The 24,590-nt window shown below is 42.1% G+C and overlaps 1 protein-coding gene across 4 annotated transcripts in view; it reads right to left on the reverse strand.

Annotated features, from left to right (window-relative positions):
* Nucleotides 1–24,351, reverse strand: part of palld (palladin, cytoskeletal associated protein) — a 64,592-nt gene extending 40,241 nt beyond the window's left edge. For 3 of the 4 annotated variants that reach the window (XM_079350751.1, XM_079350749.1, XM_079350750.1), the window contains exons 1-2: nt 24,159–24,350; nt 20,059–21,042 (exon numbers count right to left, since the gene is read on the reverse strand). In XM_079350751.1, the coding sequence (XP_079206877.1) occupies nt 20,059–21,041 (983 nt within the window). In that variant the 5' untranslated portion in view covers nt 21,042; nt 24,159–24,350. Of the gene's footprint in view, nt 1–20,058; nt 21,043–24,158 lie in introns of all 4 variants that reach the window. The other variant, XM_079350748.1, reaches the window with a different exon arrangement.
* Nucleotides 24,352–24,590: the final 239 nt, after the last annotated feature.

Below are 24,590 nucleotides of genomic sequence, written 5' to 3' on the forward strand. Positions count from 1 at the left end.
CAATTATATAACATTTATTCAGATCACTTTGTTGCCATTGATAGCACCACTAGTGTACCTTAAAGGCTATAGGCTGCTTTATTTTTGGCACTGAGATGTTTGGGGCTGATTTTTTTGGCTGTTTTTTTTACTTTTTTACTTTTTTTACTTTCAATTGTGCTGGTTTTATCACACAGAACTGGAAATCCTGTAACTAGTGACCACATGTTTTCTCTGTTTGACAAATAGTTACTGAAAAATTAGTTGGAAACACTTAAATCATCAGTAGTCTCATTGGGAAGGGAAGCAGGGTGTGTTAGAAAAGCAGTCACTCGACACTTTGAGAAATATTGAGTGAGGGTACAAATTTCTTGGCAGAATGCGGCCTTACCACCCACTTCCTTTAAACACAATGCCAGTATAAGGCACAACTATGCAGGGCATGCATGCTAAAATGCTTAACTTCAATAGACTTGGAGTTAACGCCTCACCTCTTCATTCATCTCCCGCCCCGAAAGGCTCGCAGCCAAGAAGGTGACTAAACATCCTACACCTCACAATCAACCAGCCTGTCACCAGCTCTCTGAATAAAGATAGCATGAGAGGGAGCAATTTGCACAGCTCAGTTCAGACAATTGATGCCAGATGATGCATGCAATATCATCAGAAGAAGGGCTTTGGTTTTATTTTATGGGGCTCCCTACCTACACTGGCCTATTCACAATCAGGAGAAGACGAGAGGATGGAGCGATGCCTGGGCCTCCGGAGCGCGTCTCCTCATCTGACCCTGTTGTTATTTGCTGCTGTTGATGGAAAATTTCATGAAGCAAAGCTCAGTTTCACCACAAACCCAAACGAGAAGCGGCCAGAGCAAAGAGAAAAAGAAAGGAGGAGGGTTCAATCACAACACACAAAAAATAAAAAAATAAAAAAATGACCTTGAGAGGATGCCGGAGTGACTAGATGGAAAAAACACACACCCACAGGTCAATTAAAAATTCAGTATGGCTCATAACAAATGGGTAGACGAGATGTAAACGTCCTGACCCATGTGTTACTTTAACTCCTAAGTTTGCTCATGGTGTTCAGTTTCAAGGCTGCAGACCACAGAAGGCAACCAAAGTGCAACTGGACAAGACGAGCGGCACCAAGGCTGTCTTTATCCCTAATTACAAACTACAATAGAGGTCAACTGAAACTGCCCAAACTTTACAGCACGCAGCAATGTTAGTTTTATTATCCAGGACAGAAGGAAAAAAAAAAAAAGTCTAATTCATCCAAACACAAGATTTAGAGCATATTGGGTTCCCTCTTTCCCACGCCAGCTGACTGAAAGCATGCAGCTCGACGAGGCTCAGTGAAAGGTTTAAAGGGACAAACTCACTAAAGCATTTCAACCACAGCCTCCATCCACTTCACTGATTATCAATCATTATTGTCATGATGCATCATCAACCTCTCCAGGTATGCAGAAGTCCGAATATTGGCACCACTGAATACAACATTTACAGACATTACAGAATAATTCTTCATCGTTATAATTTTTTTTTTTTATATTCTTGTTGTTTTTTTGTTTTTAGCTGTGTGCACTTTAAGCCATCTCGTTGTACAATTTGTATAATGAAAATATAGGCATGCTATTCTTCTATTCTATTACTAGGGAAAACATTAAACATGCCAAAAGTACAGAGAGGTGTTTATGTAAGAAGGTAGAAAATACAGTGGAGTAAACACAAAGAAAATAATGTTTATCTGGAACATAAAAAGCTTAAACGCAGGGGAGCTAATTTCCTCCAGATTCACTTTTTTTTAAGATTTTGGTTGAAATAGTTTTTAGGTCCTGACAGTGATTAATAACTCAGGTTCTCTGAAAAAGACATGAAAAAAATCCGTCATCTGTAAAAACTTCCACCAATGTCATCACTCGGTACACGTTTTATAAACCAATCACAGCCTCTCTACTTCGTGCATGCACGAGCCCACACTCAAAGCATGAGCTGGAATCTGCTTCTGGACCAATGGCGTTAGTGCATGTAAGTGAGGGGGCGTGGCTTTAGAGGGAGCACAGGAGGGGAGGGGGCGCACGGAGAGGATGCTCCCGAGCTACCTGTTGGAGACCCCTGAGGTTCTGGTGCACCGTCTGGTACCGTCTGGTAACGTCTGGTACCGTCTGGTACACTCCTTAAATCAATCAGTTGTTATTAGACGATTTAAAAGTTTAAACTTCAGTATGATCAGTTTAAATATGTTTATATTTAAGGATGTAAAAATCTATAGCTCTGATAGTAATCAGATGTTCAACATTGCTCAACAGTTGTTCAGAAGCTTGTGTATTTACAATATACAAGGATTTGTTTAAAGACGTGCACAATTCTATATATTTGCCTCAGCTTGTTTAAATGTTGTCGTCAAGGCAACAGGAAATATTTACATTCCACTTTTTGTAACACAGCCTCGTGTGTAAGCGCTCTGCAACATACGTACAAACACACGCAACCACAACCGTGTTGATTAAAGACGACGCATGCAGGAATCCAGCTTAATGAGGCGGCAGGCGCCGTCTGATGATGGAGCTCTGTTATGCACGCGGGGAGACGGGAGCTCGGGGTCAGAGGTCAGCGGAATATTCCGGACAGCGGACAGCTGCAGATGACAGTGGTGGCTCTGACCGGAAGCACCGGAGGACGAGATGTTTCAGCAAAAGAATTTAACCCCAAGGGAGGAGGGGGGCAACGCACGGTGAAGACCGCTGAATGTTAACCATCAACAGACGGCGTGTCGTGAAGCGTCAGAGGAGGGCGGAGCTTCAGGACGAGTCATCATGAGCGCATGTGAACGCTTTGGTTAGTGGGAAAATCTTTGTATCTTTAACTAATGCAAACAAAAGTATTCTCCTGATTATTTAAATGACACGTGCAAGTGTGTGTGTGTGTGTGTGTGTGTGTGTGTGTGTGTGTGTTTTAGAGAGAGAGCCAATGAGAGACAGGACTCAACTAAAATAGTGACAGACATATAGAGCAGCTGAGCTACAAATGCACACATACACACACACACACACACACACACACACACACACACAAAGTTGTAGTGTTGTCAAAGAGCCGACAGAAGTTCATAAAAAAAAACTTTTTTTTTCCTTTTATGTTTACAGGAAAACAGTGTCACCTTGTTAATATGTTCATTATTCATTAACTGTGATCATGCTTGGTCGGTCTGTCAGAGAATTATTAACAGAGAAACACATTCATCCAAAGAAGAAGAAGAAAAAAAATTAACAAGTTAAACTTTTAATCTGTGACCGAGTTGAACGAGATGTCATCACATTATTGATCCTCCATCCAGAGAGTGTCCTAAACCTTATATTCTACTTTCAACTATCACTGCATTGTTCAATATATATGTAAAGAAAACAAAAAATCCATCCCTTAAGTTTGACTTCCCCAAGTCGACAGTCCCTCTGAGTGTTTCTTACCTGAGCCTCCTGCAGCTCCTTGTCAGCTACACCAAAGTCAGAATAGATTTCCTTGATCACAGATTGCACGCTGAGCTTCTCCTCCTGACAGCGTGACACACTGAGCGGCTGACACTCTGAGTCACAGAGTCAGACAGACACACACACACACACACACACACACAATGCTCGGACTGAGCAGCGGGGTTGAGAGGGAGGGAGCGGCCCCCAAACTGCCAAATTCCACACATGACAGAGAGAGAAATTAAACATTTAAGACTCATTTAAAGGACAAAAACTGCTTAATTGCTTCCCACATTGAAAGCATTCATTTGATTGCAGTGATTGAAATGTCTCTGTGTTTTTCTCCTCCTCAAAAACAAGGGATGTAAAGTGTCTCGAGACAACACTACACAAATAATGACTGACTGATTGCAGCTCTTAACACCCATCAGCTTAAACAGGTGAAAGTCCTCCACTTTGATTAGGGCTGCAACATTTCGCCTGTCAGATTAATTACAGATTCTCTCACTCTGCTGTGTAAAATCTGTCTCCCAAACAAACAACACAAATGTGCAAAAAAATCCGGATCACAGTCTGCTGACTATGAAAAGCACCAGAGCGAACCAGCCAATGCACCCAGTGTGATCTGTGACAGCAGGAACGAGAGCGTTCATGGAAATGAAACAGTGCTATAATGTTGACTGTAGTAACAAAAAGAGAGGGCTTTAAACATTTGGCCCTCGCTTGATAAATCTGTCCTGGCGGAATAGAGCGGGGCCACTTAAAAAGCCCAGTTAGGCCTGAACAGAAATAGCCTGGTAAAGTCCGGATCAAAATAGATCCCTTTGAGTTGGCAGCACCTGGCAACTACAAGACAAATGGCCTCGGCTACTGTGACTGGCTACGCTCACACACACACACACACACGCACGCACACACACACACACAGACCATAATATAATCACAAACACTCCACATGTTGAATTGAACTCAGTCAGCAGATCTAATCGTAGTATTTGTGGGTTGTTTCGAGCCGGAGAGGAGATGTAGGATACAGCAGAATGAAAGGGTGTGTGGTGTGTTTGTCTTCTTCTGCCTTTAACAGACACACACACAGCTCACAGAGGTATTTTTGTCCCTCTCAATGAAAAAAAAAAAAAGCCTCGGAGAAGACTGCTGTTACAAAGCAGATGGGATTATCTGTGGCGCTTGTTACTAGGTCCTAAACTGCAGAAAACATGCACCTAATAGTCTCCGTGATTATAAAGAGGTCGCCACCATGCTGAACATTTGAAACTTCTGGCTACTCAAGAAGCAGAATAAAAGGACAATTTAAGGCAACCTCAGTCAGTTGAGACATTAGCTGTGGAGTTTTTGTGAACATGTTTATTTGTGCTTTTTTTATAAGTAATTTTTTTAATATGACACTTAATGGGGATTCCTTCAGTTTTGGAGACAACCTCAAGTGGACACACTCCAGGAACTGCGGTTTATGCAGTTTGCTTTGGCTTTTTCCAAACTGAAGGGTCCAGTTTGGTAACTACTCAGGGTCTAAAAAAAATAAAATAATAATAATAATAACGTAATTGTAAGTTAACTAGAGGGGCTTATAATCACAAGCTGAGTTTCTTTTGCAGGCTCCATGCCCTGCAGTTACCCTGCAAATGAATGTAAGAAGACAGAAACTGTTGGTGTTTAGAAAGCAGCCACAGTTTTTATTACAAAGAGCAGATTAACTTTACTAAAAGTCTGAACGACTGTTGATATTTAACTCAAAGACAAACCGCTGACTTGAATAGAAATGTATTGATGTGTTGGAGGAATTAGTGAGATGAACAAAAACTTGATAAAATAGATAAACTTGTGACAAACACCCCGAGTATTTAACCCATAGCTTAATGCAACAAGAGCTGTTTGGCATTTATATACATGCCAAACTCATGACTGAGCAGAAATCATATTTACCTCCATTTATTTATGCTTTTTTTTTTTTTTTTTCAGTGCTCATGAATTGATTTAACCAGGAATCAAATTGTATCCAATGTGAAACCTGGCTGAACATCTTAGGAGGGATAAAAAAAAAAAATTTAAAACATGAAATTTGCAAACTTGTTAGTAATAAAATCAAAAGGACAGAAACCAAACTTGACCGTGCAAATGGCTAATAATAACTCCATCTGACATCCTGAATGATCTCCCTCTTATTCTCATCTTATACATGTATGCATGCTCTCTACTTGTGCACCATATCGTGTTAAAGCTGTTTCTCCAGAATAATGCTGCATGCTGCGAGCTGCTTTCTAAAGCGTTCATATGAAACATTTGAGATGAAGAAGAACACACACCTATACCTGCATCCTGCACCACTTACACACACTAACAATGGAGTTATTGTTGTGGTTGGTGAAAAAGTTGCTCCCATTTAAAGTGATAGCATCATGAAAAGCACTGTACTTCCCCTAAGTGACTATAAAAACATTAGCAAACAAGAGGAAGGGGTTTTTACAGTCTCTGGATGTTCCCATTAATGACTGAATGACTGACAACAGTCCTCACTGCCTCGTCTGCTCGACGACCTCCTGCAGGGAGAGGAATTAAAAACCAAAAGAAAAACAGGGACATATGCAGATGGAAGCAGCTTTCCAAAAATATGAGTCAACCAGTATAAAGAGATTCCTCTCCAAGCAGCATGCTGAGTTTATGAGCATAAAACAGGTGCACATGGACGCACATACACTCCTGCACACACAACTACACAATGCAGTTTTTTTTTTCCCACCGCAAACAACTACACATTCATGCGTCTTCTACCAGACGCCCACTTCCACATTAAAACATTTCACAGTGTAAAAAAAAAGGTCTTTCAAGGGTCAGTTGACATCAACAAAAATGAGAAGATGTTGTCAGGACAACCTTTGTTTTTCACTCCAAGGAGACCAAATGACACTAACAAAAACAGAGTCCATGTCCTCTCATGATGTCATACTGTAAGCGCAATATATCCTCCCAAACTGTCAAATAAATCCAGCATGAAACCAACAAAAGGAACATCCAGAAGAGGCCTTAATTAAACATATCAGACGTATAAAATCAATGAGGCCACATATTTAAACAGCAACATGGAGAGAGCAGCTGGAAAACAAGATCAGATGTCCCAAAGGCTGAGAGCAAAGTTTGACTAACCAGTGGGGAGGGATGTGTAATTGTGCCTGGTAATGTGGGGAGTATTTTTATTCTGGAGAAATGATGAGTTTAATTAAACAAAAACATCTTTCCAAAAACATGCAATCTGCAGTATATATATTTATATATATGATTTGTTTACATCGGATGTTGTGCAATTTACACATTTTCACTTCTTTCAAAACCACCATCATCGATCTTCCTGCCACTGAGTAATTACGGCCGGGGACAAACCACATAACAGCCTGTGTCAGCGCTCGTTTTAGGTTATGTATCATAGCTTTTCTGGGAACAACAATTAGATGGAGTTAATGCCACTGCTGCTCAGCTGCAGAGAAAAGATCTCACAGGCTTTTTCATTATTTTTCAGTTTCTTTGAAGCTGACGTCCTGTTAACAAGTCAGGTGATGTTTCAGATTTTTAGACAAACAAAGCAGCCCACTATGGTCATCTGTAGACCCAGGCAAGTAAATACACCAGCGAAGAAATGCATGACCCCCCCACCCCCCACCACCACCACCATGCAAACCGCCCAAAAACATTTCCACAAACATGCAAACACACAGCACACGAAATATCTGCATGACAACCAGACCACCTTTCCTGTTGTGCTTTGCACCATTGCAATGTTTTCTTTTCTAAGCCAGTCTGAGATACTTTCCAACCTGAGAACTTTGCACATTTAGTATTTTGCTCTGTCAGCCATGATTTCAATGGATGCAAAGTATGCCTTGCATGCCAATGTCCCCAATAAAAGTGCGTCCGATCATTCCTGTTGAGAAACTGGCCGTACAGCATTACGGTAAGGATCCCTCTATTTTCTTTAAAAATGCAGATGTTTTAGTTCAGATGAAACATTCTCACAGTGTTTAAAGGGATACTTCACCCATTTACATGAAGCTGTGTATCATTAGAAACATGCTAGTAGTGTTGAATGGTCGTGAATCCAACCCTCATTTTGCCCTGAGACGAAAATCCTGGAAGTTGAGCCCTGGAAGTTTTCTTCATGTGATGCAAAATGACGCTTTTTGCATCTTTTTTGAAAACTTTCAGGCAAAGAAAAACATATTTCTCTCGTCTCAGGGCAAAATGAGGGCTGGACTCACGATCATTCAACACTACTAGCATGTTTCTAATGATACACAGCTTCATGTAAATGGGTGAAGTATCCCTTTAACAATATCGCAGAAACTGGTGGATTGAGACAGCAGGATTACAGCAGCAACTGGTGTGTTATACAAGCTAAAAGCTGTGAGGACACATGTGACCATTAAATACCAATCAGAGTCTTTAAGTGGGAAAAAATGCTGCATTTTCCCAAAATGATGACGTTGCAGCCTTCACACCCCCTCACACTGCCTGCAGCTGAACCTACTGGTCATTAAACTCCACAATGTGCACTCACGATTAAAACCAAGCCAAGAGCCAAAATACCACTTTGATGGGGAAGATGGTGGGCAACACAATGATAAGATACTAGATGTAAATGAGTCTGTACTGTACTGAGCTCAAATAACCGTGTTATTATGCTGTGTTGAAAACTGAAAATGACTGTAAAACTGCTGCTGACCAAAAAACCCGAGGAGATAAATGGCGCTCGAGGCGGCAGGCTGGAGCTGCTGTAGTCAGAGACTGAACTCTGTGACTTCTCCTCCACACTCTGAATTTATAGTCCAAATTCTGGACTCTGATCAGCCACACATGAGCCAGACAGCAGAGAGCATCTTCTTCTGTTTCCCCCCCCCCCCGAATGAAACAGAACCTCTGAGACCCCCCACTCAAACTGTCTACTCCTATGACATCAGGAGTCAGGACAGACGTGTAAGTGGAGGGGGGGGGATTTTATTTAAACACAGAAAGACAGAGGAGGAATACAGATGAATATCTTGAGTGTAAATGTGAGACAGTTTAATATGCACACAGCTGTTATCCTGTCACATGTACATGGGAAGGAAGAGTTGAGCTTTTTTTTTACGAGTCCCATTTGACCTTCGTCGGCCTGTAAAAGAAGTATCCCACACAAGAACAGCAACAAAATGTCCTCAACATTTTGTCGGTTTAAAGAGAAATCATCTTTTTTTAATATTGGCTCTGTTCGACATGACGAAGGGTTACAAAAGCGTAACATGTAAAAATACTTTTACATGGTTTTAACGCTGCGTGAAGTCCTGACAGGAATATGTGCCAGATGGAAATATAGTGGACATGTTTTCATCTCACACTGTTTCTATAAGTGTCTGGAAACATTGCAAAAAAAAAAAAAAAAAAAGGATCTGCAGCAGTGGACCTTTCTGATAAAGAGGGAGATGCATTTTTTTGGAAACCAGAAACGACCATGATATTATTTTTATTCTGTCCATTGACAGAAACTCTAATTGACGTATTTTGACATACCTCAATTTGGGGCCCCACAAGGATTAATCTACATCAGTTTAAATATGTTCAAGAGCTGCTGGCAGTAGAAATCCTTTGGGGAAACATGTTTTACCTCATGATAATGTAGACGGAAAAATATATTTAAAAAAAATCTCGGGTCCAGGTTTAAGAAAACACGAGACTCAGCCCTGAAGTCTCATGAGCGTTAGCTGCTATTTCTATGCCGAGTAAAGACACACAAACTCTCACATGCAAACGCACACACTAAATTACATCACTTTAATATTGTCAAAGATATATAATTGAACTGGGCCCAACATCAAACACATTTCTGCTGGCAGCCAAACAGGAATCAAACTTCCAGGAAAAATAACAGCCCAAAATATCTCATCAAAAGGCAGATTACTGTAAGCTGAAGCTAATGGTGCCGCCTGATCAAGCGTGATGAATAGCAGAGAGTCATTTAACAGGTGAACAGAGGAATGTAACCCGGTGGCGTCCGTTCACCGCCCAGCTGTGGAGCAGACCCCGACGCCCCGATGACTCAAAGCTACAAAACGTTTAGTGGGTGCAGAACAGAGACGTGCAGAACTGGAGGGTCTCTGAGGACGACCGGAGGCCTTTTTTTTACAAGGAATGATGTCGAATTCACGCATTATATGTGATGCACTAATAATGTTATAAAACAAATAGTTCTTCCAAACCAAAGTTGATTTCACTTACTTGAAAAATGTGCTGCAAAGATGAAAATGATGAGAAAAAAAATAATAATCCACCATACTGAAAGCAAGTTGATGCTTAAAAGACCCAACAGTTGGAATGAAAAAGGAAATAACACTAAACAATTAAAATTGATTTTTCCTACTATCAACCATGAATGCTTATTTTCAACTGAATAAAGTCACAGATCTTTTTGTAGTTTGAAATGATGCAGGAACGTCTCCGTCTCGACTCTTAAAGGGAACTGCTGTTTTTGTCCACGTGGTTTCTTGTGTTTGTTTATGCATTATAAAAAGTACCCACAAAAACAACAGGCTGTAATGGCCCCAACTTCATTTATGCATGCACGCTGCTTTAGTGTACTGCTAACATGCTCAGATTGTTGGTCCATAAAAAACAAATTAAAGATATTTTTTCTTACTCTCCTCGAAGCCTCTCTCCTCTTTTGACAAAATAATAAATTATTAATAATAATTATCAAAGTATTTTAGGAAGTGAGAGAATATAATGTGTCCCTCTACGTCCATCTATCCTTGCAACGGTTAATAAAGCACTTTTTTGCTTTTTTGCTCCTAAACTAAAAAGTAAAAACTTTTCAAGACCCTTAAAAACAAGTTTAGTTTTTTGGCCCCGTGTTTGTATCGAGGGCTTCGGTAATTTGAGCAGATAAGAAGGGACTGAATTCACGTATCACTGACCATGCAAGGCAGGTTGAAGCTGGTTAATGGTACTGGTGAAGTGTGAGCGTGTTTACCAGTTGAGGTCAAAGAGGAGCTGCTGACTCTGGGTGTTGGAGGAGAAGCTTTAGCAGGACAGAGTAAAGATTTATGGACCTTCCTCGGCACATCCTGCTGTTGAACTTGTCTTGGATTACCGTCCTCCTGCTGTGCATGACTGCCGCCTTTGTCCACAACAGACATGCCTCATATTAAATCTGGTATTCCACTTCTTCAACTGTCACTGATCCACTTATATAACGCTCCACAAATCTCATCTCGTTTCCTTCTCCTCTTACCCTCGTTCTATTTAACTCTATCTTCTCTTATACTTTAGTTTATTGTAGTTTATTGACTCTATCCAGGCTGATGCACATTTTCCTTCTGTCCTCTTAATAGGGTACAAGGCCCTTAATGTGATTTAAACCTGGTGTTGTCTGTGAGAACAGAATCCTCCAAACACACTGCATGTAAAGATGATAAACAGTTACAAATAATCGTGTTGATCTTGATCTTGTTTTATGCTCAGGTTGCTTTGGGGGGGCAGTAGCTCAGTCTGTGGGGACTGTTGGGAACCGGAGGGTTCAAGTCCCGGAACGGACCAAGTCCAGAATCTGGTTTGATAACTGGAGAGGTGCCAGTCCACTTCCTGAGCACTGCCGAGGTGTCCCTGAGCAAGGCACCGAACCCCAAAAAACTGCTCTGGAGCGCTCGCTGTGGGCAGCCCCCTCACTCTGAGACCCCTCCAGGTCACTAGGACCCTGTTTGTGCATGAGTGTGTATCTCGGCCTGTGTGTGTGTTAGACAGAGTGTAAACTGAATTTCCCCTCGTGGGATTAATAAAGTATAAATCACTCTTATTAATTCTGCCTGATTTGTTTGACGCTTTTTATTGTTTTAATAGTTTTATGGTAGGCCTACTTTTAAATGTAAGGTGCGCTACAAATAAAATTTATTATTATTATTATTATAAAATGCATCTACACTTAATGTAAGTCAGAGTAATGCTTAAAGGGAAACTCAATCTGCGATAAGTGATCAATTCCTTCATCTGCAAGTTTTATGTAAATATGTGAAATGTATTCTGAACTAACCGTTTGACCCCCAAAGTCACGAAACGACTAAAAAACAGTCACCAAACAAGGCAGCAGTCGTTGATTTTAAATCTCTGCCAGGAATATTCATGTTGCTGTTAATAGATTCAGACGGTTGTCAACATAAATGTCTCAGCTGTCTTAAAAAAAGCTTCTCAGTCTAAAACAGGAATGTTTATTTCTGTATGAATCTTTTATGCTGCTGTGGATTTAAATAACAAGCTGAGCTTCTTAGTGGCAAAACAAGCGTATTGTATATATATACGCATGCGATGCCCGTCTTATCATGAAAAGAAATCAAATAAGGACTTTTTTGGATGTTGAAATTAAAGGTAGCTTTATGCTCATATTGAAATAACAATGAGATTAAAAGCAATTAATGCTGCAGCTTTCGTGCAAACAAGGAATCTGCTGCAGCCATTATTGGACGCCGCTGCAGGCCGAGGCGTTGTATTATTATTATTAGTAGTATTATTATCAGTCTTAGCATTATTATTATCTTTTGTGTTGTATTATCTTTTGCTCACTAAAACACAAATCAAAAAAAGGCATGGGCACAAAAAAATTGATTTTTTGAGTCTTTAAATGATGGACATGTGATGAAGGTTTAATTTAGATGTGGTGTACACCTTATTACCCTCTATAATGTCACATGTGTAGGTTAAGAATAATAGAATACACACATTGTGCCTGATCCTTTGTATTTGCTGTATGACTACAGACAGGATAAATGAATTGGAGTAAAGTTTGGTGCTCGATGTGATAACCAGGTTTAAGATCAGGAGGCCTGTTAGACTCTGAGGCTGAGAGGAGGAGCAGGAAAAAGTCTCACCTCGTTGAGTGAAACTTCACACCGTGTCTCCAGGCGGGCAGGATGCCAACGCCGAGGCTTAAACAGAACGCGGCCCGTTCGTCACGGCTGCCATTAACGCAGCACTGAGGAATACTTCTGATGTGTGTCTGTCTGAACGTCTCATTGATATCCTGCAGCGGGTGTGCAAGTTATGCAGAGGTGTTTAGTCTGTTCAGTTGTCATGTAGATAACCTTTAAAGCCCACTTCTGGTGTACTCAGTCTTTAAACACAGTCATGAGCACAGATCAGTTCTCAGCATGGTGAGAACTAAACAATACGTCAAAACTGACTGTCTCACATCAGCCTGCAAACTCTCCATTCAGTCTCCCTCGTTTAAATCCCACCCTCGTAAATGTTTTCACCTTTAAGGAATGTTAAGCTTCTGGCAAACAGTCCACGTATAGTTTTCATGTTAAGCACGAGTGCACCCCCACCGTCACTCCGGCTCGCCTGCTCGTTAATAGAGGAGGTTAAATATGAAATGACATCATGCTTGTAACATTTCTGAAAAAGCAGGTATACAAATACCAGCCCCACACACACACACACACACACACACACACACACACACACACACACACACACCCTCCTGCAGAGATCAAATGAGCCCATGAGGGAGAATTTAAAATGATTGCCTTCCTGAAACAGGCCAAACAGTCAGCATTACAGTCCGGCTGCGTCATGAGTCAGCAGAGGGTCACCTGCTATGACCTCATCCTGAGTCTGCTTCACACAATATAGGAGGAAGGGCTACTGTTAACTGGAAATATAAACCACTTTCGCAACAGCAGACACAAGCATTAGCCTATAAAGCATTAAACTAAGAAAGAAAGGAAAAAAAGAACCCCCCAAAAACAACGATGTCTGTCCACAGCAGGGCTCCAGGTCCAGGTCCAGGTCCAGGTCCAGGTAGTGACCCTGTGTCTCCTCTCCACCAAAGCATTGGGCTGCTGTCTGCACAGAGAGGAGTCTCCCTCTTGTACATTTTCATCTTCTGAATCATGACGCTGTTGCTTTGGTCACGATTTCTTTGCATGTTTTTGTACTTCAAAATCAAACCGCTGACAGGCTGATTGTAATTGAATTGTGAAACCAGTGAAGATGCACATCCCTTAATGTTCATGGTTAGAATTTTTTAGACCTTTTTGATTTTTTTTTCTTTTTTTACAAATCTTCTTGAAGATAAAGTACTTTCTTGTTTTTTTCCTCAAACGTTTGTCATGTATGTAAAATATTTTCTTTTCAGAAGAACACAATAAAATGCAGAGCTGAGATTATGACATTTTATCCATGCACATCCTTACAGTACATCTTTCTTATCATGCTGCTAATTGGAGGATTGGACTACTAGACTGGTGGAGGTCTGCACTGTTCAAGTCCTCATCTAGTTTCCATTTCAGATTCACATCTGCAATCATCAAATAACATCACATTTCAACCAGAAAAAAACCGTGTTGTATTTTGTGCCATCTTCATGAACTGCAGGTGTGTCAGTGTGCTTGCAGGTGTCTTTGATCAGAAAGAGATCATACTGTATATTTGGCTGCAAATTCCATCACCAGTGTGTGGAATATTGTTTCCTATGATGTTTGAGATGTTTGAGCCTTGTGTAGATTTTAGAGCAAAAATTCCCTGGAAACCTCTCATTTCCCAAAATTCCCCCCCCCCCCCCCCTGTGGTTTCGGTGCATTCGCTTAAAACTCACGCTAAGTGCTCATCTTCTCTCATTGAATTCCAACTCAAGTTCTGAAATGCTTGTGCCTGAATTTGCACAACAGGCAGTTAGAAGGGTAATAACATGGAAGAGCATCAGACAGAAGGCCTAAAATAGTGCACCGAGCACTGAGCATGCCATAATCTGCTCTGCTATGCGTTTAAATAGTGAGAAATCCGTCATCAGGAACCCACAGCGTGCTCGGAGTTCTGCACAACCCCGACCTCACACCATCAGTGTTGTTTAGAAACGCTCTCTTCCACAACACAAACACACACACTGACGGACTACATCCCTACTCTTACATACAGACATTGATCCTTAACCCTCAAACCAGCCTCTTGACGAAGTACAAAAGGCAAAGGAATGACCTAAGACAGCAAAAATGCACAAAGTGGTTCCCACAAGGATATAACACACACGCAGCCCAATACCAGAGATGCATCGTTATAAAAGAGCGTTGCGTAAAAACATTGTGTGTCAGGAGCATGAGAAGAATACCCGGCGCTCAGCACCGTTAAGACTCCGGCCGAGACAAATTGTGGCTGACCACGGAAGGCCGCTCCCAGCACCAAACCATCAGGAATGTCTCTTCAGCCGGCCGTGCAGAAAGCTGGCATCAGCTCAGCACAAAGCCATCAGTCTGAGACAACGAGGACATGAGGTGACGAGACGAGACGAGACGAGACGAGGAGGTAAAAAAACATTCAACTTCACATTCACTGTATAATTTTCTTTATGGGACATTTGAGCATCATATGAGACACCACATTCTGCTACCATGACAACAATGATGTATTTATTAATAATTAAATAAGAGGTTTTAATTCATATGTTGTCAGCATAGGCCGATGAAAGTGTGTGTGTGTGTGTGCGTGTGTGTGTGTGTGTGCGTGTGTGTGGAAAACACAGGCTGTAATATGAGAAAAAAAGTAAAGCCACATCGTATCACACACACACACACCTACACACACGCACACACACACACACACACACCTACACACACGCACACACACACACACACACACACACACACACGCACACACGCACACACACACACCTACACACACACACCTACACACACACACACACACACACACACACCTACACACACACACATACACACCTACAAACACACACACACACACACACCTACATACACACACACACACCTACACACACACACACACACACACACACCTACATACACACACACCTACATACACACACACACACCTACACACACACCTTCACACACACACACCTACACACACACACACACACACACACCTACACACACCTACACACACACACATACACACCTACAAACACACACACACACACACACACACACCTACACACACACCTACAAACACACACACACCCTTAGATATTAAAGGGCTGTGTGTACTCAGTCATAAACACATGACGTATCAACATGAATAAAAAAGAAGACACATCTACGCACACACACAAACACACACACACACACACACACACACACACACACACACACACACACATTACCTGAACTCACACCTGTAGAACTAAAGCTGATTTGTTCTGTTCACACTGACAGAATGAATCTCTGCAGCTCAGACATTCAGAGTTAAAGCAGAGAAAGGCTTCAGGTCTTCAGACTGATGAGGTGGAAGAACAGATAATAAACACTTTCCATAACTGTGTTCATGTTTTACATTTTTACAATAAACTGCCTCCAGACGATTATCAGTTTGTGTTAAAAAATAATAATAATAATTTGCTGCCATCTAGTGTCCACTGAAACAGCCCACACAAGACGCAACAGCACACACACACACACACCGACACACAATAATACTGCATGCATGCCTGCAGCACTGAATCTCTCTCCTTCTGTGAGCACAGCTTGACTCACTGCTGAAAACATGAAGGTCATAATGAGCTGTGAGCGATCATGCAAAAGTTATGAAACATTTTTTGGACAAAAACGATGAATTGGATTTGTTGTTTTATGTATGTTGCAAGCAACACAAGAACCCAACATGTGAGCCTAAAATCATTTCGTTCTGTCAGCGCAACAAAACATGTTTGTATTTCCTGTTTCTCTTCAGCTGTGCTATCTAATAAAATATCACTTTAAAAAATACAAATAAATAGAAAATAACGACCCTGTTTTCCTCCTCCACATGTTTAAATCTGACAGCTACAGGGATGCTCTTATATTGTTATTATAGTCTTTGCAAAGACACAGTTTAAAGCTCTGGACAAAAGTGTGATTTACTGCAAAAACCTCATTATTAAGATGAGGATTAGGATATTACTTTATTGATCCCCAATGGGGAAATTCAGGCGTTGCAGCAGCAGCAGTGCAGAATCAAAACAAGAAGTCAAAAGTCAAAAAAAAAGTCAAAAACCGAGTTAAAGATAATAACATAAACATAAAAACAATTCCAGGTAGTAAGGGGGGGGGGGTATATACAGAGGACTATAGTGTATATAGTATTAAGCATTTTGTCTGACATATTAGGTAAACATTTCCATTTTACAACAATTTCACATCTTTACCCAGCGATCAATCTAACGAGGGATGAAATGATCGGTTTGGGCTGATATCGATCATGTTGTCTAGAGATGTCAGTTTGTATTTTAAATTCAAAAACTGGAGAAACAGGAGAAAATCCCCAATCAATCTGTAATGATCGGGTGGGTGGGGGGGGGGGGGGGGGTGCACTCTTGGCCTCAGTAAACAAGGACAGTCTTGTTGTGTCCAAAGCAACAGTGTCATGGTTCAGAGGATGAAAACTCCTCTCTGTGCAGACAGCAGCCCAATGCTTTGGTGGAGAGGAGACACAGGGTCACTACCTGGACCTGGACCTGGACCTGGACCTGGAGCCCTTCTGTGGACAGACATCGGCCACTGACGTATACTGTGGCGTGCACAGATGTCAGCTGATGTTTATCTGTTGTGTCATATCAAGTTAATTCTGGCAAACCTAACTGTCGATTTTTCATTTTTTACCTGTTGGATAAACTGATCTTTTTATGGGTAAATCAGATCAATCAGCCATTTAAAGGGATACTTCACCCATTTGCATGAAGCTTTGAAGCTTTGAAGTTTTCTTCATGTGATGCAACATGACGCTTTTTGCATCACATGAAGAAAACTTTCAAGCAAAGAAAAACACATGTTTCTCGTCTCAGGGCAAAATGAGGGCTGGATTCACGACCATTCAACACTACTACCATGTTTCTAATGATACACAGCTTCATTTAAATGGGTGAAATATCCCTTTAAGCATGGGGGTCAGTACTGGACCGGATTTTCTCAATCAGTGCATCTAATTCTATCCCATGTCTTCCACAACAGCCAAAGTCCAGGATTTCACTTTCTGTCACGTGGAAAAGTGCTCAACAAGATTTTTATTCTTCCACCTCATTCCTCGTTACTCTTCGTAAATCTTCTCTGTCATATAATGTAAGTGTGGCCACAGTGTCTGGGCTCTCTTGTTCCCCTGTGTTTTAACATGCTACTCACTTCCTTAATATTCCCTAAGAAGGTGTGGGAAGAGAAGTAAAGCCTGGTGACTGAAAGCGCCATGTCATTGCATTGCCTGCATTCCTGTGCCTGGCTCCTGTTGGCCTGGAGACTATTTATACAGCCACAGAGGAGGCCCCCTTATAGCCTGCTGGGGAGATACACGTCCTGGGCTGCTCACTTTATGTCTTCTGATTACAAAAAAAAAAAAAAAATGCACCTCCTCTTTCTGCAAACCACATCTGACCCTTAGCAAGATCAGAAAGATCAGAAAAACGACTTGTCCGACGGCATGCTGGTTTAAATTTATGCTAGTTCACAAAACATTGAACGCGTCGTGTTTAAGTGCAGCTCAGTGGAGTAAATTAAACTGCATCCTGGCACACATCAACATCATAAGAACTGCAAAAAGGACGCACTCTGAAAAAGTGCCAAAGGGATCAATATGGTGATTCAGATTCAGCTGAACTATCAGGAGGAATAGACGCGCCATGCAGAGAGCAGAAATACAACCCCGACATCATGAATCATGAAATCCAACTATTTTCTGACTTTAATGAGTACAGGTATGTGTATAGTAAACAACAAGCATGTTGACTGGGCTGTGAAGTTGACACATCTAGAAAGAAGAGAGGAGTGTATTTTTAGTTTGCTGGTGAACCGGTGCATATAAGCGGGGGGCCGAGGGGTGCTGCTGTCCTCTGTACAGGCAGGGATGAGACAGGCTCGCTGCTTTAACTGGCACAGGTATCAGAGGACAAATGTGCTAATGCAGGAATGGAAGTCCCCTCAAACCCGAAACCAGGTGCTCCGCTTGTCAACACACAGATAGCTGTCACCTCTTGGAACACCTCACACCCCGCTCACCTTATCTCAGACAGGCTGAATCCTTGGCGGCCTGCTCTGGTCCACATCACCAACACACCGCTGAGATAAAGGTCTGTCCGTACACTGGGGTTCGTTCTCGGGTCATGCTCATTCTATAATGTTAAAACTTTGAATGTTAGCTCAAAGGGTTTCCACCTCAGGAGGAGTCTCACAGCGTCTTATGAAAAGATATTTTCCCCCCGCAAAAAAATTACAAAAGATAAATTGCGTCGCTTTCTTTTTAAAGGGTTAATGGACTTGAGCTTGTACGGCGCCTTTCTAGTCTCCTGACAACTCAAAGAGCTGTTTACACCGCCTGCCACACACCTACACCTTCACACACACTGATGGCTTTGGTTGCCATGACAACAGACCATCAGAAGTAACTAATTCATTCATACAAATTCTGACGCAGCAGGGGGCAATTAGGGGTTAAGTGTCGAGGACACGTCGGACATGTTGTTTGCAAGGGCTGGGAATTGAACCCTCGACCTTCCGCTTGAGAAACAACAACTCATATACCCGTCTGTAAGATAGTTTCCTTCACTTTGTTTGTAATAGTTGCAACCAAAACAGAAAAAAAAAGTGGATGTCGAGGTCAGGATGAGGATTTAAAAAAGGTTTCACTTCTTCACTTGTTTTGTACTAAACAGCATCAGCTGCACCCTGCATGCACTTTATCGAACTTTGCAACTTGAAACCAATAATCACATGTGATCATTGGATGCTTAAATGACGCATATTAATAAATAGTTGTATGTGCGGTCCTGTATGGTTGTTTGGTTGGCTACGGTCCAGGGATGGAGTCGGTTGTCTCTCACCCGGAGGGTCGGGGTCGGGAGTTCGATCCCCAGCTCCTGCAGCTACATGTCCGATGTGTCCTTGAACAGACACTATACCACAAGTTGCTCCCACTGCTTCCTCGGCAGTGTATGAATTTGTATAAATGTAATTAGTTGATAGGGATGGACACTTTACAAGCTTGCAACCTCTGCCATGAGGCGGCTGTGGCTCAGTGGGTAGAGTCATCGTCTCTCAACCGGAAGGTCGAGGGTTTGATCCCCAGCTCCTGTGAGCAACATGTCCGATGTGTCCTTGGGCAAGACACTTAACCCTGAATTACTCCCCCTGCTCTGTCAGGGTGTATGCAGTTCGCTGCTCCTGTGGTCGAACGCTTGGTGTGCTAATTACCCCACAGGGATAAATAGAGTTTCAAAAAAATAAAATAAATGAGGGAATGGGTGTAAGCGGGGATGCAAATTCACTTGAACAGCAAAGGTTTCATTATATTATATTTATGATTACTAAAAGTCCCACTGATGTGTTTCACTACATACAGCCAGATCATTTAGTTTGCAGCCTAACTTTACATATTTAAGAAGCAGTAAACAGCAGCCCCCCTGTATCAAAGCAAAACGTTTTCCAGTCACTCCTTGAACCTTTAAAGCCATCATGGACCAAAAGTCCAGGCAGCACTCAGGTGAATTAAATTCAAACCCAGGCAGACACCATCTGCTGAGGTGTAAGATTCAGGTGTGATACCTCTGAGGGCCTCAGAACAGCTGCGTGACGGACAAACCTTACCTGACGAGTGGCTGGGGGTTTCCTCTGACTCTACACTCCAGACGAATGGGGCTTCCTTCTGCCACCTCTTGGCTCTTCAGCTTGTGGAGGAAACAGGGAGGAGACAGCGGCCCCTCTCTGCTTGGACCTCCAGAGTTTTGGTACCCTTCAGAAGCTGTCGCCCCCGTCATGCCTCCAGGCAAGGGCTCCTGGTTCACTGCTGTATGGCTCGGATGCGTCTCCTCTTGCTGGATGGGAGGCAGAGGGTGCAAGGACGCTGAGCCCTGTGGGGCTGGTCGCTGGCTCCTCGGTGTCAGATAGCCACTGTCAGGAGAGGAGGAGTCCTCCTCCACTGGCGGCTCTACCTGTGCAGCACCTTTAAAGATGGAGGAAAGCTCCTCGATGAATGTAGCCGCTCTGCTGCAGAACTCTGAGGCCGACGCAGCCCGATCGGTCAGCTCCAGGCCTTCATGAAGTAGTCTGGGTTTGTCCTGCTTATAAACTGGATGGACGGGTTTGTGGCGGACGACCTTCTCCGGAGCCTCGCTGCACACCTGTCGGGGTTTGCTGAGGGGTGCGCTCTGGTTGGAGGAGACATTGACTGCTGCAGTTTCATCGGGGCAGGGGGCTTTGGTCTGGTGCTGCACGTTTGGGTTCTTACTGAGGTTTGGAGTAGTCTGGGTGGGAAATGAGGGAACATGTTGGAGAGCCTGCTCCTGGGTTGTAGGATTAGATGGACCTGGATCTACAGATTCACATGTGTCTCCAAAGGCCTCCCGGGCCAGGTCCAGGCTAAGATTGATCTCATCTGCATTCAAGAAGGCAGTAAGATCTGCAAAGTCCCCGTCTCCAGAATCCAGCTCTGTCACTGAGTCAAGGTACAGTTCCCCATCAGAGGATGCCTCAGAAAACACCCCGCCATCACCCTCCAAAGTCCCGCCTCCTGCCGGGTCCTTCAGCAGCAGAGAGATGGGGAGTGGCTGGTTCCAACTCCCGTCCTGCATCCTGAAATACACATCAGCTGTCATTAAACGGCAGTTTACACACTGTCGACAGCAGCGGAGTTTAAACTGTACATGAGATCTCTATCAATAGAAGACGAAGGAGTCAAACTTCAAATATAGACTTCACAATAAGAGCTTATGAAGCCACTGATGGGAGGATGAGTCAGGCCTGCTGTCCAGACACAGTTGGTGGGTATTAGCAGAGGCCTTCGCTGAGGTCACAGTCAACATGACATGCATTTTTTACCCGCTCTGTCTGACAGGATATCACTCTGTTCAGTCTCCTATGTGTTTTACTCCACATTAACTGAATATTACAGCTGGAAATAATTTCTTTTTTAAATGATTGAATGGTTTATTTTTTGAGTAGGGATTTAAGGTCCCGATAATTTTCTTTTTTTTTTTTAAACAAATCTTTTCTAGGTTATAATTCAGCGTGCCTGTGTTAAATGTTCATTTATCTGACAAATATATTTAAAAAAAATGATGATTATTTATTACATTAAATTAACTGCGTTTTCTCTTCCTGTAGAATATTTAAATTATCTGATGACTCCTGAACTTTTTTTACAAAGTTAATTTAAAAGCCTTTCAATCAATCGATTAAAAGGCTTTGTTGAAGTTGACGATACAAACAACCTTTTATCTTGTGATTGTTTCTACGACGTCTCAACAGGAAATACGTCACGACATGGCATCTAGATCCTCTCCGTGTTTCATTTCGCGCGGACTTTAATCTCACATTTTTTTGTTCATTAAATTGATGGAGTTCATGTCAATCTTTTAGGTGTCCAACGTTTTTATGCAGCCACTTCTTACAATAAATGAAGTGGACGAAACTAAACAGAATTTACATTCTGTGACACTTAGATTAATCTTAGATAGCTTAGATAAATCAGCAATCAAAACTGTCTGATTTATTTCAGACACAGGGTCAGAAACTAAAAGCAAACATTTTATATGAAGACCTCAGACGAAACTCACCTTGAAAAAACGGGTTATTTCACATTGTTTAAAGGAAAATGTTAATTTTGTTTGTTATCACTTCACATTTCTGAAAATTTACTCTTACGTGTATTATCATTATTTCATTTTGTCATTTAGTTAAACATGGTCTATTCGTTTCTCCCCTGACTACAGGTAGAGAAGCTGCATCAATAGAGGAGTGTTTTTAAGAACCGGTCCTTCAGTATCATCATACAATGGACATGTTGTGATGCTGCGTTCCTGCTGTCAGTCGACAAAACAAAGTCTGACAAATCCTTATCATGTCATTCGTGATGAGGATCGGAAGTGGAAACTAAAAATCGACATTCTTCTCTAGATTTAAAAGCGAAAATCCCTGGCTCCATGGATTCTGAAGTGTTTGGAATCCAATCATTCGCCCGAGAATCAAATCGTGAGGCACCCAAAGAGGATGGACCAGAAACTGAAACGAGGATGACGTAAGCATTCTGGAGGTAAACTGGTACATTTTTGAAGGGAAAAAAAAGATGATTAAAACTGACAATTTTACACACAATTTTTTATTATTTTATTATTTTGCATCATAAGTTTGTCAGGAAACAAAGAAATCTTTGGTGTATTGCTGCGAAAGAAAAAAACAAGGCTAAAAGTACTACAATTAAATATGAGAAGCAATTACCAATATATACAACAGAAATTTTAAAAAGGTCAAATATAAAGAATAATAAAAAATAAAAAAAACATTAAATGTAACTTTGTCTCTCCCTGATCTGGTGTCTGGTGATCAGCTGATTTGGGGCATTTATCTTTAAGTACGAAACCAACCAGATTCTGCCATGACCTCCAACGACCAATCATCATGCTGCTGTCAGGTTTTGAGATCTGCTCTCTCTCTCTCTCTCTCTCTCTCTCTCTCTCTCTCTCTCTCTCTCTCTCTCTCTCTCTCTCTCTCTCTCCACCCCAGGCCGCCTTCGTTCCATCTCAACAGATCCAGCTCCTCCTGAGCCCACTCCTCATCACATCCTTTCATCCTTCCACCACCACCACCACCAGTGTCTGGCCAGTATCCTGTATCCTGGCCAGCTGTCTCTTCACTACCCCTCTGACAACATGATGACTCCATGACAGAGTATAATCGCAGAGTATAATTGCCTAAACTGATTGAAATGAGTAAGCAAGCAAACTTGATGTGAAGAATGACACCGGCGTTTTCCAGCTTTCAAACTGGCTAATGGACTGGACTTACCACGACACGTCACATTCACACACTGATGACAGTCACACACTGATGACAGTCAAGGATGCTATACCAAGTGCCCATTGAATCCAGAATAACATTCACAAGAGCTCCCAGCGTATGTGTGGCTGTATATTTTTGTCACCTGATGCATCCTTACACGCCGGGTTAAAAATAATGATCCTCTCTTCTTTTTTTGGTTCGGATGTAAAGTAGGTCACATGTTTTTAGAAAGGTTCACATTCTTCAGTTTCGTCTGCTCTTCATCTCTCCAGATGAACGGTATGTTTTGCGTGGCTGTTTGTGGAGATACATGCATCCCACACGGTATGAAACTCAGAGCGTCATGGCGTCCTGAAGACCAGCTGTTGTTATTTTTAATCCCCTGGGCTATGTTTCACAGCAGCACAACCTCGCCCACCCCCGAGCTCAGGAGAAAAGGGCCTGTAAAACTGTCGCTACCTTCAAACAGGTAGAACCGGGCTCCATGTGTTAAAGCATCAAACAGCATGGAGAAAAGAAATGTCTCTCAGAGTGCAGACCCCAAATGAAAACAGATTAAACATGGACCTTTTTACACAGCGAGACTGATTGAAGAAAAGTGAGCAACTCACTGTCAGACTTTCCAAGTATTACTTCTCTCTCAAAGGATTCATAAGACCAAGTTTGCTTTAATATTTAAAAATATATTTATTTGACTGGTTATATTAACGACACATTCAAAGTGAGAGGGCATAAAAAATGTCCTTAAAGGAACACAAGAGAGACGATACTGTGTATGTCATGTTTAAAATAACAGATCCTGCATTAACCTCCTTAAACCGCTGTACTGTCACACTCAGTGCTTGAAGTCGTGCTTCCCATTAACAATTACAAACCAGACCTTAATGCTTTTAATATTTAGCATTGCTTACCTTTAAGTGGGATATCTGTCCTCTTTGTTTGTGTGGTTCCAGGTTTGTCTTGTTTTTGGAAGAAAAAAAAAGGAGCCTAAAAAGAAACGTCTCTTTCCAGAAAAGCAGCCTTATTGGTCAGACGGTCGGCAGGATCTCTCGTGTTCAGGGTCCAATTGCGTACTGCCTCTGCAAGTGGCCTGCTGTCCCATCTGTCCCCCCGGTCCCTAACCGCTCATCGTGTGGGACTATATTTGGCCCCCGGCTCAGGTTTCACAGCCAGAGTCCTGGCAAGAGGAGAGAGTGTAATGGTGGACCCGGGGAACAGAAGGTGGTGGGGAACAAGTATTTGTTAATCAAACACAAAAAACATAGCAGCATGTTGTAATACATGAAAAACACTGTGTGCTGTGCAGGAAATAAAAACATACCAAACACTCTGCTGATCAACTC

This window comes from Symphodus melops (genome assembly GCF_947650265.1).
Source record: "Symphodus melops genome assembly, chromosome: 8".
NCBI lineage: Eukaryota > Metazoa > Chordata > Actinopteri > Labriformes > Labridae > Symphodus > Symphodus melops.